The 12,416-nt window shown below is 46.0% G+C and overlaps 1 protein-coding gene across 14 annotated transcripts in view; it reads left to right on the top strand.

Moving 5' to 3' along the window:
- Ralgps1 (Ral GEF with PH domain and SH3 binding motif 1) overlaps window positions 1–12,416 on the top strand; it is a 223,701-nt gene that overhangs the window by 35,955 nt on the left and 175,330 nt on the right. For all 14 annotated transcript variants that reach the window (XM_057755023.1, XM_057755020.1, XM_057755019.1 and 11 more), the window contains one exon: window positions 4,706–4,756. In XM_057755023.1, the coding sequence (XP_057611006.1) occupies window positions 4,706–4,756 (51 nt within the window). The remainder of the gene's footprint in view (window positions 1–4,705; window positions 4,757–12,416) is intronic.

Genomic DNA, 12,416 nt, shown 5'->3' with positions numbered 1-12,416 from the left:
GCACTCTGATTGTAGCTTTTGTGCCTCTGGCCACGGATCTCATGTTTCTGGTTGTGGTTCTGGTCATGTCTCCCATGGCTTGTGGCCTCCCTTGTGAGCTCTTAACTCGAGTACCTTTGGAACTGACGGCTTAGTGTCCTGTGAGTGCTTGCGGCTGCTCATCGTCAGAGGGATCTACTGGTAGACTTTCAGGTACCTTACATAACACAATACAGCATTAACCAACAACTTCTGTTTGCTTTCTTGGGAAAGCCTTACATGAAAGCTCTGGCTAGGATGTAAGGATTTGGTGTGGCACTGTTAGGAATATGTATATTCATCAGAAACAAAAGTATTTTCCCTTTAGCTAACCAACTAGCTTCTCTTAACCACATAATACCCATTTTTTCTTGGGGGTGTGGGAGATGTACAGTGCTATGATAGGCCCCTTCCAGGCTGTAGCATTCATCCCTGCAGAGATGTCGTGCAGTATGTAGTGACTCACCGTTTCTCTTCAAAGCCTGGCTCAGTGTTGAGTGGCCCAGGTTTTTGGGGATGGAGAAAAGCATAGCAGACATGGCCTAGTGACTCTGAGGTTTGACTAGTGCTCCCTGCTCAAGCTCTCCTGGGTGAATTAGTACTTGGAAGCAAGTGGGGAATGGGACCTGACCTCATCTTGTAGGCCCCTAGCATGTGCCACCGTCACCCCTCCACCCTGCCCTTTGAGAGTAACTGACAGCTCTGGAGCCTTCATACCCTGGGGGATAGGTTGCTCAGCAGCAGCCTTTGAGCAAGTTTGGTGTGGTAGTAAAGTATTGTGACATTGGTAACCTGCTGAGTTTTACTTGGATATTTGTCTTGCTAGAGACTTTGCATCCTTTCTGATGAAAGCTGAGAGGCAAAAATGGATGTGGGGTCTCTGAAAAACCTTCTTTATGTTAGGAACAAACAGCCCCCATCCTGGGACAGCGCTCTTGGTGTTTGGTTTCTCCCCCTTTGTGTATACATGTGCACGTGATGTGCATGGGTATATATGGAGGCTGGAAGTCAATGCTGGGTGTCCTTCCCTATTGCTCTCCATCTTACATTTTGAGATAGGATTTCTCTCTGGCCTGGGACTCACAACTAGACTGGACTGCTGGCTAGGGAGCTCCAGGGATCTCACTTTCTCTGCCATCCAGCACTAGGATTAAAGACACACACTGTCGTACCCAGCATTTTCTGAGCATGCTGGGGATCCAGGCTCAGATTGAACAGCAAGCACTTTACCACATCAGCCTGTCTCTACAGCCACTGATGTGTCTTGAGAACATCTGCACACTGTTTCTGACTGACAGCCTGAGCTGGGATCAGGATGTGAAACTGAGACCATTCAAAGAAGCTTGGCTGATATGTCATCATTGCAGTAGCTCCCCTGGAATTCTGAGGTGAGAGGGGGAGAATATCTTATTGTTTCACCAGCTGGATTTGGGCTCTTCTCTTAAGTGTCATTCCACACACTCCTAGTTCCCAGCAGACAGGAGGGACATGAACTGGAACCACATGGGAGATGGAACCAAGATGTCCTGAGCTGTTGGCTCAAATCTCCTGATTTCAAAGACCTTTCTGCTCTTGTGTCGATCCACAGTTGATCCAGGTGTGGCAGCATGTGGCTAACAAGCTCGGGGTATATATAGCAGCAAAGGTCGCAATTGTTTGCACTGCCCAGGATGGAGCTTGTGTTCTGTGGGGTTGCAGCACTATTACGAGCCACTCTACCCGGATCACAAGGACAGGGTGTGCAGATGTCACACACCCGTTGCCACCAAGGGGAAAGCACAAGAGCTAGGATTTTCATCAGGTGCCTCATTATTCTTGATGCCAAGCTTCCATTAGTGGCAACATTGCCCCTGTGCCCTGGGAGGGACAGCATGCCCACTGTACAAATCTCTACCCATTTCCCTCCCATTAGACTCTGAGGATGCTATGCTTTGGTCTGTGTTCTGTGCTTTTTAGCAGCCCAGTGACTGCAGAGCACCTTGGAATTGTGCCAAGAGCTGGCCACAGTTCTGTGCCTGTACCTCTGCTATGGTCACAGGTAACATACTTTATGTGTTGCCATTTTTTCCTTCAGTGTTGTCTTGATATAAGGCTTTTTGGTAACACAGTGTAACAGCTTCTGTTTCCTCTTCTCTAGAACAACTTTGGCATGTGAATGTTCAGACAAGGCAGTGGGCCTTCTGTCCAGGCTCTGGACTGCATTCACGCAGTCATACAAGAGCCCCATCTCTGTAGTTGCACTAGCTGCATTTTTCATTACCCCCTCGATATGTGCACCCACACACAATGATGTATTTGTCACATTTGACATTTTTTTATCTCTTATTTTGAATTTCTGCCCTGTAGACTGCAAGATCTGAATGTGTCTCACTGGACAGGTTCAGTAGACCATGTGTTGCAAAAGCCCATGGCTCCTCTTCCTGGCCTGTCTCAGAGGCAGGTGGTAATTGACACCTGGTTCCAATGTGACACACAAAGGCGAGTAAATAATGAAGTTACCTTGGCCCGAAGAATTGTTATGAGTGACGCCTTTCCCTGGTCCCTAGATGAACTTTTGGCCCCGTTAGTGAAATCAGTCTGTCTGCTGCTCTGGGAGGACCCTCTTCTTTTCTTTCCACTCTGCAAGAGTAGCACAGAAGAGAGGGCAGTAGGACTGTTGTGGCCATGCCATACTCCTACAGCTTCTCAGAGCTACCGCTTAACTTCTGCTCTGATCTCACTGATGGCTGGTGGGATAATAAGCAGTTCAAGACTTCATATGGGGGGCTGGAGAGATGGCTCAGAGGTTAAGAGCACTGCCTGTTCTTCCAGAGGTTCTGAGTTCAATTTCCAGAAACCACATGGTGGCTCATAACCATCTGTAATGAGATCCAGTTACCTCTTCTGGCCTGAAGGGATACATGCAGGAAGAACCTGTATACATAATTAATAAATAAGTCTTAAAAAAAAGACCTCATATGGGGTCTGTGGACACATCTCGAATAGCTCTCTACCATGTAATTTTGGGGAGGTAGAGGCTTCAGAAGAGAAGTCTATATGTGCTACTATTTATTTAAATCTGAGTAATAGATGGTGTCTCTATCATACAAGTTTTAAAATAGTGTATCTACAACTTTTTAAAATTAGGTAAGTCATACTTGAAACAAAAACCCAAGTAGCGTAAGCATTTCCAAACTAAAATGTTTTTCTTACTCCATGTCTCATCTTCCAAATGACTGTGATCAACTCTGAGGTTGGAAGTTCATTTTGTTTTCAAAGAGAAGGGCATGGGCTTGAATCTATGAGGAGGGATGTGGTAGGGAAGATAGCACAGAAATTTATTTCTCTCTCTCACCATCAGTAAAATCCAACTCAATTAAGATGACTTGAAACTGAAAGTAGTGGAAGAAATGTTGGGGTGGGGGCATGACAGGGGATGCTTTTAGCAGGGGTTCTCAACCTGTGGGTCATGATCCCCATGGGCCATATATCAAATATCCTGCATACCAGATATTTACATCACAGTTTGTAGCAATAGCAAAATTACAGTTATGAAGTAGCAATGAAATAATGTCGTGGGGATCATCACAACATGAGGAACTGTATTAAAGGGCTGCAGCATTAGGGAGGTTGAGAACCACTGCTCTAAGGGATTGGAAAGGGCAAGACATGAAGTTAGTAATGGACTAATGGGGTTCTGTCAGACACAAAGACTGCCCAGCAAAGGAAGCATTCAGCAGGGTGAAGGAATGGCCCACAAGGGTGGGAGAGAATATTTGCAAGCTGTGCATTCACCACGAGGGTTAAGATTCAGAATGTATAAGGAACTTCAGAAAGCTCTCCAGCAAAAAGCCCAAAGTGAGATTCATAACGGACCTGGTGGGCTTTCCCAGAGAAGGCATGTAGGTGGCTGGGGGACATGGAAGGATGCCCAGAAGTCATCAGGAAAAGGCAACTCAAATACACTTGCTCTCATTAACTCCAGGGAAAATGACTGTTACCAAAAAATTGAGAGATAGTAAGATGCAGAGAAAAGGACGCCTGTGTGTGCTGCTGCTGTCACAGAAAACAGTGAAGATGCTCCCAGTGTATGAACCAGCAGCCCAGCAAGGGGTGTATCTCCAGAACAAGTGAAGTCCATACTTGTGCTTATTGTAGGCCTGTCCACAATATCCAAGACGTGGAAACAAACTACGTTGGTAAACCTATGTATGGATAAGGAAAATGGGACGCATACAGGCAGTGGGTTATTATTCAGTCATAAAAAAGAGTGAAACCATGTCAGTTAAGACAACGCTGTTGGAACCACAGAATATTCTGGTAAGTGAAGCAAGCCAGGCTTCACATGATCTCCCTCATATGTGGCATACAGAAAGGTTAGTCTCATGGAAGCTAGTGAGGAAAGGTGCTTTCCTGAGCCTGGGTGTCTGGGCGTCTGGGAGGGTGGGAGGGTGAGGAGGGGGACCGAACAGTGGAGAAAGAAGTTCCGCCTGTGTTAATACAGAGGATGAGCTGTGTACTGCAGAAAGCATGGAGGAGTTTGAATGTTTTATCATGAAGAAATTATAACTGAGAAGACAGATATATCTAACCTGATTTAAATGTGACATAATCATACACGTGTGTCCAGCCATCACATGGTACCCTATGAATACTAAACCTTCTGTGTTTCAAAAGCCTCTAACCCAGTATCTCTGTTCTCTTGTAGAGTCAGATCACATTGATGGACATCCCTGTGTTCAAAGCCATCCAGCCGGAGGTTTGTACCATCGTCATGCACTCCAGATGGCTAGGGCTCGGGAGGAATGGTCCTCTGAAGCCTCACAGAGTCACATGTGTCCATTTTGAGTCAGAAATTTGGGTTCTGCTGAGAAAGCCACCATCTGGCCCAGTCTGGCAGGGCAGACGGTTTGGTGCCCAGTCTCTACTGGGCAGCACATTTCCTTGTTCTTCTTGTCCCAGGCTGTCCTGGCTGAGCACTTGCTGTTGGGTACAGAGCTTTCTTCATGCTGATCCCACATCCTGGTGGCTGCCTTGCTTCTGCCCCGAAACTAGTTGCCACAGCAAACCCTTGCATGTTTATAGTAAAAGCATATGTGCATTTTTAGAAGTGATAGAGGGGGGAAGAGTCAATGTGGGTCTTCAGAAATGAAAATTTCTGGTGACATCCTCTAGTTGGTAAGGTTTTAATTATTTTAACCAGAGTTCCTATTTTTTTTTTTTTTTAACTAGCAAGTAGCACAAGTCCACTTCAGAAAGGTAAAGGGTGATGAGAACTTTCCTCCAGGGTCTGTATAGAGAGAGAGCTACTAGGTGTGGGTGTCCCTGCCATTAGCTTCTGCTTCCTCTCTTCCTTCCTCTCCATCTGCACATGTGGCCCAATTTGACCTCCCTCAAAACCCTGCATTTACAGCTTTCTAGACTGACAACACAGTTGTCTGTTTAGCTCAGTTTAGTCATGTGGCCAAGGGACTGAGGTCAAGATGAGCAGACAGTGCTGATATGCCTTGGGGTGAAGTACAGGCAGGGAGACAGCTCAGAAGGGCCTGCTGCAGCTATGGTGTGGATTAGAGTATACCTAGCTTTACAGTGACTGCATGTCTTAATGGAGCCAAACTGTCTAGGCCAACCTCAAGCCCAGCCCTCCCACAACACAGGAAAAATCCATACTGCTGGCTGACTGTGAAGTAACGGTAACATCTTAAGGTCGTTCCCAAACATTAAAGTGCATGTGTTTTCCTTTAAAATTTTATTTTGGGGCCAGGCATTGGTGGCACATGCCTTTAATCCCAGTACTCAGGAGGCAGAGGCAGGTGGATCTCTGTAAGTTCGAGACCAGCTTGGTCTACAAGAGCTAGTTCCAGGAGAGGCTCCAAAGTTACAGAGAAACTCAGTCTCAAAAAAAAAAAAAAAAAAAAAAACCAATATATGTGGTGTAAGTCTCAGAATCGTTAAGGCAGCTGTCAAAGTATGGGGTTCCCAGACTATCACCCCTGGGCCTGAATCTGTATCTCTGGGTTGGGCTAGGTTCACTAGAGTGAAGAGCCACAGCCAGCTGCTGTGAATTACCTGGAACAACCCCAGGCTTGAGCTGCTAGCACCTATCACAAGTTCCCTAAAAGTTCCCTAAAAGCCCATTTCTCATTGTTCTACAATGGTTGACGGGAGCCAGGAGCTGTCCCCGCTTCTTTGCTGCTGCTGTGACTGCCAGCAGACTGAAACTGGAATTTTTCCTTCTGGGGATGCCTGCCGTGTTGTGTGGTAGGACCACCCCAGAGTGGGAAGGGCATGAATAAGGCAGTTGTGCGATGTAGGTCAGACTTCCCAGGAAGCAGAGGCCAGTGTGTGAGAGATGGATCGGCACTGAGTGAGCTGGGCTCCTAGCAGGTCAGCAGCCCTGTGGACAGTGCCTTTTAGGCCTAACTGTGCACAGAATGACAACGAATAGCAATGCCCAGGTGCCTGGACTGGAAAATGACTGATGTGCTCAGATGGAGTCCTCTAGAATCAGAGATGAGAACCTCAGCAGCAGATTTTAAAACCAATGGTCGAGGGCTTTGTGAAATACCAAGGCATTTGAAGGTTTGCTCTCATCTGGTGATTGACTAAGATTACTCTGAATTCAACCCCATATAGATAATACAAATAATTGTGGCCATGGACAGTGTAGCCATCTGAGTGCCTACTACTGCAGAGCACAAGGCTTCCGCTTTGCTGGTGTGGATGTAGATTTGGTATCAGGGCTCATAGGTCCAGGAAATAGTTCCTGATCTTCCCCAGTGCTGACTGGGTTCGAGATGGTGACTCTGCTTCTGGGATTTCCCTGGGAGCAGGGCATCAGCTGTTTCTCCTTGTTGGCCATTTTGCTAGTGGCCCTAGATCTCTGCTTCCTCCATGTCCTCCTCCCAACACTAGGGAATTATTATCATGCTGTCTGCTGACACCATACTTGTTAATGTGGAGTTGGAAAACATGACTTAATAAAAGATCACTCGGCAGGGCTTCTGTCTAGCCGCATGTATGGAGAGATTCAGACATTTTGGGAGGACATCCATCCTGCTTCTGGAAGAATGCCCCAGGCAGTGAGATTTTCATGCACACAGGTGTGTCATTGGGACTTTGGCAGAAGTGAGGAGACAGGAGAGACCTGAAGCCCCATGAAGGACCCAGTATGTGGGTCCTTGAGTTTCTGATGCTGCTAGGAAGGCAGGTCCCTGTGGTAAGTGGTACTCAGGGCCCTGCCCACTCAGACCCTGTTCTTAACATCTGATACACAGTGGCCCATTGCCTGTGTGCAGGCTTATAGCTGGATAGGTGCTGATGTGGCCTGTTATTGGGTGGTATGGGGTGAATGTGGGCTCTAGGACAGGACAGGCACCTTGGGTAGGGTTTGTATTGGCTTCTCTCAGCTGCCCCTGATCTACCTGCTGTCACTGGCTTCCTTTTGTGTACTAAAGAAAGGGAGTAGTAAAGTATCCCAAGGTTGCCATGTCAGTTCTGTGTTGCTATGTGACAAGCTACCAGGTAGACTGTGATCCGTGGCCTGGCTGGTCATGATTCAAGGGCTTATAGGAGGCTGCAGTCAGCTGAGGGTGTGGGTAGGTCTGGAGACCTGCCTTCACTGTGGCTCTCCCATGACATCTGGTAAGTTAGTCCTAGATGTCATGTAGTACCTTCCATAAGGCTACTTTAAGGTTCTCATGGTATGACATTGTTTTTGTGGTATGGTGACTTTCCTTAAAAGTGACCTCGAGAAGCAAGTAGAAGCCATAATGACTATGATCTGGCCTTGGAATCCAGGCCTTCCCTTTCCACAATATTCAGCTAGTCTCGCAGGTCATCCCTATTTAGTGAGACAGGTAAACAAGGGGTGAGCACAGGGAGTTTGGAATCATGGGGACAGTTTGGTGTCACCTGTCATAGTTTCTTTGTGATTCTAAGACTTTAGTCATCAGGACTTTGGTAAGTACTTCACCTCTTTGAATTTGTGTTTACTCATTTGTAGAATGGGGATGATAAACACCATCCATGGAAAGTCATTTAAACATGGGAAATGTATGAAGAACACATGGCATAGAAGCTCATTTAAAAATGGAATGTGTATATAGAGCTGCACAAACACAATACCTTAATCAAGAGCAGAAATATACATATACATATATAACAAAATTGACTTAAATTTGTATCAATAAACCAAAATCCATACCAATGCAAATCTCTGTGTCATATCCCTCTATAAATGTAAGCCAGCATTTATAAATAATATTTGGGAATATGGGCGTAGTTCTTCTCCAAACTGCTTCCTGCTCTTTGTTGGGCAAAGTAGTTTTTGGGGGGTGTTCACAGTGACCTTTTAGGGAGTCTTGGTACATTAAACCACATTAGTCTGGAATTATTCCAGAGGTTCTCATCCTCTATGGAAACAAAAGAAGAACCTCTTTTCCAAAGCAACATATCTTTAGACCCATATTTTGAATTCAAGGTACCTTTAAGGATTTTCAATCGTGCCACAGGGACATGTGCTCAACTATGTTCATAGTAGCTTTGTCATAGCCAGAACCTGGAAACAACCTAAATGCCCCTCAACTGAAAAATGGGTAAGGAAAATGTGGTACATTTACACAATAGAGTACTACACAGCAGAAAAAAAATAATGACATCTTGAATTTTTCAGGAAAATAGATCGAGCTAGAAAACATTATTTTGAGTGAGGTAACCCAGACACAGAAAGACAATTATCACGTGTACTCACTCATAGGTGGTTTTTAAACATAAAGCAAAGAAAGCCAGCCTACAAACCACAATCCCAGATAACTTAGACAACAATGAGGACACTAAGAGAGACTTAATAGATATAATCTACATGGGAAGTAAAAAGTAGAAAAAAAATAAGATCTCCTGAATAAATTGGGAGCATGGGGACCTTGGGGGAGGGTTGAAGGAGAGAGGGGAGAGGCAGAGAGGGGAGCAGAGAAAAATGTAGAGCTCAATTAAAACAAGGAAAAAAAGATACCTTTAAAATATATATGTTGATTTGGCTTAGCAGTCCCCAGTATCAGTGTCTCTCTGCAGTCAAAAAATTCAAAGAAAATACAATAATATACATAATCCAGACTCTCTGTGTATATGCTATCTTTAGTTGGCTTTTTCTTTCTTTACTCCTTTTAATCTATGAATCTATGACTGTGTGTACTCTCTCTCTTTAAAGACTTTTATAACTGTCTATATTCTTTTTATTCTCTTTCCCAAGCCCATGTACATTTATCCAATATTGTGACCCATTTAGAGGTCTTTTGCATCTGAATTTGTCTTTATTGTATAATTATTTTCTGACCAGGACTGCTTCTCAAAATGCTAAACACTTATTAAAAATCTAAACAGTGGCATTACTAGGGTATATATGGCACTACCTGCTTGCCCTGCCCAGTTCTGCGTAGAGGAGCTGTTCTCTGCCTCTGAGAGCCATGTACATTGTCCTGGTTTTAGGCACACAGCAGGTCTATGTTGTCATTAATCAAGTTGTAGCACATTGCTCACAAACACCATTTAAATGCTCTGCCTCCTGAAAGAGCCAGAGGTGGCGCTGGCAGCATGGCCCAGAAAGCTGGCATTTCAAAACAGTGTGGCTTTTTTTTCTGCTACTGCTGAGTCAGGAAAACTTCTCTTAAAGGAGCCACAGCGTGCTGTTAGCAAGCAAAGCCCATTCAGGAAAATAAATATGGCTAAACTTTGTTTTTTAGTGTCTAGAATTCCTTTCTAAGCCCTCTTAGGTTTTATGTGGATTTAGATAGCACACGTTGGCATGCCAATTTGTTGGAGGACGCTGTTTGTTGGTTCCCAGCCGCTTAGCCCCAAAATAATCACACAGAAACTGTATTAATTAAATTATTGCTTGGCCCATTAGCTCTAGCTTTTTATTGGCTAACTCTTACATATTGATTTAACCCATCTCTATTAATCTGTGTATTGCCACATGGCTGTGGCTTACCTGCTAAAGTTTCAGCATCTGTTTCCTGCTTCCTGTTTCCTCTCTGACTCTGCCTCCTTTCTCCTAGCGTTCAGTTTAGTTTTCCCTGCCTAGCTCTGTTCCCCTATAGCTCTGCTATAGGCACAAAGCAGTTACTTTATTAACCAATGATATTTACAGCATACAGAGGAGAATCCCATATCATGCATATCATGCATATGCCCACATGTGGGGTATGGGGTGGGGTTAAAAATGACAATACCATTATTGCCACTAACCAGTGGACTACTGGCTTCCCACTTTTCATTTACAGTTCTGGTTGTAGTGTTTCCTTTGTCTTTGACTTCTCTCCTGTATCCCTGTCATACATCTAGATGGGTCTTCCTTCTTGGCTTTGCCCCCAAGGTGTTTAGAAGAGGAAGGTTATGGGAAATTGGGTCTGGAGGTCTGTATCCTGAGAGACCCTGCTGCAGTTCAGTGCCTGGAGCAGCTGCTGTCAGTGGATCTGTACTGAGTGGAAAAGGGGTGAATAAACGAGTGAGGGGACATCATGGCATTGCTTTCTGACTGGGTCAGACCCCCACCCCCATGCCAAGGGCAGATATCCCAGGAGTGACATCTGCTGGAGGCTCAGAGGCCACTTTTCCTGAAGCAAGGACTCTGGTGATCTCGGCCTTTTGGAGATTTTAATTTAAATGGTTCCCACTACTGGGCTGACACTATAGTATTGTGACTGTGATCTTTTCTATGAGGGTGACTACATGTGTCTCATCTCAGGGCTCAGAGGAGCCTTACAGGTGTTCAGTGTAAAGAAAATGGGGGTCCCAAGCAAGGGGCTATGATTGTGCTAGTCCCTGGTGACTCTTAACACATGACCAGTTTCATCAAGAGTTGACAAGTTAATGTGGATGTCATTTTGTGGCATAACCACTTACAGCCAGAACCCTGTTGTCCCAGGGTGAACTGGGTAGCAGGGTCTGATTGCATTCCTGGCTGCCAGAACTCAGGTGATGCTATGTCATGAAGGGATCTGTCTGAGTTGTCCTAGTGGCAGCAGCCTGCTTACCCTGGCATGTTTTAGCATCACATTTTATGCCCATCGTATTCTCTACCAAGTCCGTCACACCTACCTCCCAATCCACAGAACTGAGGCTCCTGCAGTTCTTCAGAGACCAGTCTAAAAGCCCCACCATGACAAATCTCCTGTTCTCAGACTATGCCAGAAATGGACAAGGCCTGGGCTCTGCTTGGCCCATGGCCCTATCATAGTTGAGCTGCTGCTTAATCCCATGCAGCATGCTCATCTGTCAGAGCTGGGATGGCTGTGACTGCTTTCATTTCAGCTAAGACTGAACCCTGTTTCCTCTCCTTATGTTTCAGTTTCCTTGAGCATGATATCTTGCTCTTTCTCTCTCTGTCTTTTAAAAACTTGCCGGAGGTACATAGGAACCTGGTTGGTGTCAGTAGTTTGTGGTCACTGTTTGCTGCTGTTCAGTCTGAGCTGGATCTGTGTATTGTGGATGGGAAGTCTTCACTGCAGAGTTATTCAGCAAAGCCTATGCAAGGGTCAGCACCCTGGAGGAGCAACACTGGAGTAGCAGAGTGGCTGTGCATCAGCCCCTGAGCGCTCGGTGTCCAGATGCCAGCTAGCCCAAGGTTTTGGAGAGACTTGCACCACGAGGGCCCTTGAACATGGGGTGGGTGATGACTGTGCCATGGGATGGAGGCTGAGGTGGAGTTGAGGATACCTGGTGAGATGAAGGCCTGAGATAAGGGCATGAGGACAAGACAGGGAAGGTGAGAGGTACTGAAAGGCAAGAGAGCAGACCACATTGGAGAGGAACTCTTACCAGGAAAAGTGTGGGTATGGCCTGTGAGCCCGAGAGGGTGAGAACCAGAGTGCCAGTGCACCTTTCCTGAGCTCCAGGCATTAGAGCAGTTAGGCAGGGAGGGCTGAGTAGACACTGACCATCTTCTACCTCCCTGCTTGTGGCTTTAGAGCTGACTACTTATGGCAAGTGAAGAGGAGGGGAATTAAGAACCAAATGTTTGAGGCAAAGGGGCATTGTCTAAAGAAGAGACTTGATTTTAACCCCTCAGCTCCTGTGGAGCTGGAGACCTGACTGCCATTTGTGTACTCCTGCTGGTATGCCACAGGCTGATCTGTAGTTCCCCAGCAGGGGTGTGCTGAGGTTCTGGGAGACACTGCTGTGTGGGTCAGGACCTGACCCTCTGGCCTGTTGTCTGGCTGTGTTGCTTGCTCTGAAGACACGGACATTCCAGAAAGCTGAGATCAATGTTGGATGAGGGACAAGCCCTGTGTGTCCTCGCTTCTCTTTGGCCCTGGGACAGTGAAGTGCTGCCAGCAGGCAGTTGCCTGTGGCAAAGAGCTAAGTTTCACTGACATCATTGAAACCCCTCTCTCAGGTCATGTGCTGGGCAGTGTGCACAG

The sequence above is a fragment of the Chionomys nivalis genome, chromosome 22 (genome assembly GCF_950005125.1).
Source record: "Chionomys nivalis chromosome 22, mChiNiv1.1, whole genome shotgun sequence".
Classification (NCBI taxonomy): Eukaryota; Metazoa; Chordata; class Mammalia; order Rodentia; family Cricetidae; genus Chionomys; species Chionomys nivalis.
The sequence above is the reverse complement of the archived record's forward strand: the minus strand, read 5'-3'. Positions and strand labels throughout refer to the sequence as shown.